Below are 2,814 nucleotides of genomic sequence, written 5' to 3'. Positions count from 1 at the left end.
TGGTTATTTCAAGGTGTAACACAGTCCTTGTAATCAGGAACTGCTACATGAATTCTTGTGGTTATTTCATGTTTACAACAGTCCTTGTAATCAGGAACTGCTACATGAATTCTTGTGGTTATTTCATGTTTACAACAGTCCTTGTAATCAAGAACTACTACATGAATTCTTGTGGTTATTTCATGTTTACAACAGTCCTTGTAATCAGGAACTGCTACATGAATTCTTGTGGTTATTTCATGTTTACAACAGTCCTTGTAATCAAGAACTACTACGTGAATTCTTGTGGTTATTTCATGTTTACAACAGTCCTTGTAATCAGTAACTGCTACATGAATTCTTGTGGTTATTTCATGTTTACAACAGTCCTTGTAATCAGGAACTACTACATGAATTCTTGTGGTTATTTCAAGTTTACAACAGTTTTGTAACCTTGGATTGTTTCTTGGTATGAAAAGTATACTTCTAGTTAATTAAGATCTTACCTGAAAGTTTGTTGTTCCATCCCTATTTTTTAAAACATCAGCCATGTAGTCGATCAAGTGTAATCCAAATGCATTCTTCACGGTTATTTTCTGTTAAAGGGAAAGCAACATATCAAGCATTACAAACCTTTCTTTAAAGAAATGTAAATAAACAAAACAAGAATTTAGGTTCATATTATAATTATATCTATTTTTATAGTCCTCCATAATGTATTGTTAACTTCATACTTATAATTTTCTTGACAGGCTCAATGAAAAAAAAAAATTACTAATGTATTAGCAAAAACAGTTAATAATACTGCTAAACCAGTTTAAGTATCGTGAATAAACTAAAAGAAAAAATCCAGTTAAATCCAATATGATGATCAGCTTTACAAATTTTTCTAAGAAATTAAAACTGTAAAATTTCAGCCCATTGGAAAATTCTTGACAAATTTTGGTTAATTCTTATCTAGATGCATCATACAGGTAACTACGAAAAAAAACTTTTTCAAATGTGCTAAAAAGGTAAAAAATAAAAATTTATTGGTTTTGATAACAAGAATAAGATAATATAGTGGCTATAAAATCCCTCACAATAACAATATTGGTGTGTAAGAGTCATCTTCAGATCCAAAGACGCACGTTACAAGTTACTAACAACTTAAAATAAATGTTTACAACAGATAATACAGATGTGAATGTGTTACAACAAACAGAAGTTCATGTCATCCAGTTATTCTTCTGTAGATGGTTTAGTTAGTCTTCCTGATAAACAAATACAAGTGAAGAGTTAATTAGTTCGGCTCGAGAAGAAAGGCTTGGAGGAATAATCGAGAAAACTAGCACAGATGGAAAGAACAACATCTTTACATCAATGAAGTGTACAGTAGGTGATGGTTTCTGAACTTTAACTAAATGCTGACTACAACTTATCTACCAAACCCAATAGGAACACCAGTAACTTATGTACTTACATTCTCACCCAATAGGAACACCAGTAACTTATGTACTTACATTCTCACCCAATAGGAACACCAGTAACTTATGTACTTACATTCTCACCCAATAGGAACACCAGTAACTTATGTACTTACATTCTCACCCAATAGGAACACCAGTAACTTATGTACTTACATTCTCACCCAATAGGAACACCAGTAACTTATGTACTTACATTCTCACCCAATAGGAACACCAGTAACTTATGTACTTACATTCTCAGATGAAAGTTTGATACAGTTTTTATAATGTTCTGCTAACTGGGCATTGGTAAGTCCTGCGATACCACCTCCCAACGAACGTCTCCTACATTAAAAACACTCGGATTAAACAACTGGATAATAAAATACTCGTGTTAACGGTTCATTACTTGGCTCTAGCTAACTCGTTAGCTTCCTTAATAACATTCTACTTTTTATATTTTAGTAACTTTTATAACAATAAATAGAGAACACGTAAAAAACAAGAAATATAGTACAGGTACACAACCGATTTTCCAGCACCCTTAGTTCCAGAGCCTTGCCGGACTAACAGAGGTCACGTAATAATAATTCAACAATACACCCGTGACCCACTAATTATACCCCTCCTGTATCTCTAAAGTACCATGGACTGCTAGAAACTTAAATAAAACAAACATTCAATGTAAATTAAATGATTAATGAAATACATTAGTACAGCTATAAATAATACAGGTTTATTAATTACTCTACTTACAAAGAATGTTGCAGTATTACCACTTTCAAAGTGGCAAATTTTAGAATTTTATTGGAATTGTAGAGCTAATCACAAAGGTCTGGACGTTGAGGGCTGTCAGGATTACTACTAACATGTTAAACTATATACTGGCAACATTCATGGAAAACTTGAAGTAATTTGATCCACTAATTTAATATTTATAAGAACATTTTTACAATAGTGATGTACCTACTTAAAATGTAAGTAGCCCTTTCCGAAAGGGCACCAGCCTCACCCAATGCCATCTGTGGAAGCCCAGTGAACTAGTCTGGCGGTCACGGGAATTTCAAGTGTGCTCTTGTAATTTTGTCTGGATTAAAGGAGGTGCCTTACAATCAGTTGCCAGAAAATCGATGGAGTACTGTACTTTCTTGGGTCCACTTATTTTAACCACAACATATCAGCTCATAGAACGGCACTGAGTTTTTCATTTCAAATACAAACCTTTAGTTTCATCACTTCTTCACCTATTTGAAATCTAATTACAGTTTTGGACTCAGGTGATCAAACCTTTTGGATTGATGAGCTTGACCACACTCAAGGTCTCATAGATTAATTTACTCCAATCCTGCCTTAAAAAATGAACCTAAAAACACATACAAAGCAGACA

The 2,814-nt window shown here is 33.3% G+C and overlaps 1 protein-coding gene across 1 annotated transcript in view; it reads right to left on the bottom strand.

Moving 5' to 3' along the window:
• Positions 1 to 8: 8 nt before the first annotated feature.
• Positions 9 to 2,814, bottom strand: part of LOC111083278 — a 6,381-nt gene continuing 3,575 nt past the window's right edge. Inside the window, exons 3-5 of the mRNA XM_022379669.1 lie at positions 1,682 to 1,772; positions 486 to 575; positions 9 to 368 (exon numbers count right to left, since the gene is read on the bottom strand). Coding sequence (XP_022235377.1) covers positions 9 to 368; positions 486 to 575; positions 1,682 to 1,772 — 541 coding nt within the window. The remainder of the gene's footprint in view (positions 369 to 485; positions 576 to 1,681; positions 1,773 to 2,814) is intronic.

This window comes from Limulus polyphemus, unplaced genomic scaffold (genome assembly GCF_000517525.1).
Source record: "Limulus polyphemus unplaced genomic scaffold, Limulus_polyphemus-2.1.2 Scaffold8860, whole genome shotgun sequence".
NCBI classification, from domain to species: Eukaryota; Metazoa; Arthropoda; class Merostomata; order Xiphosura; family Limulidae; genus Limulus; species Limulus polyphemus.
This window is presented reverse-complemented; position numbering and strand designations above follow the sequence as displayed.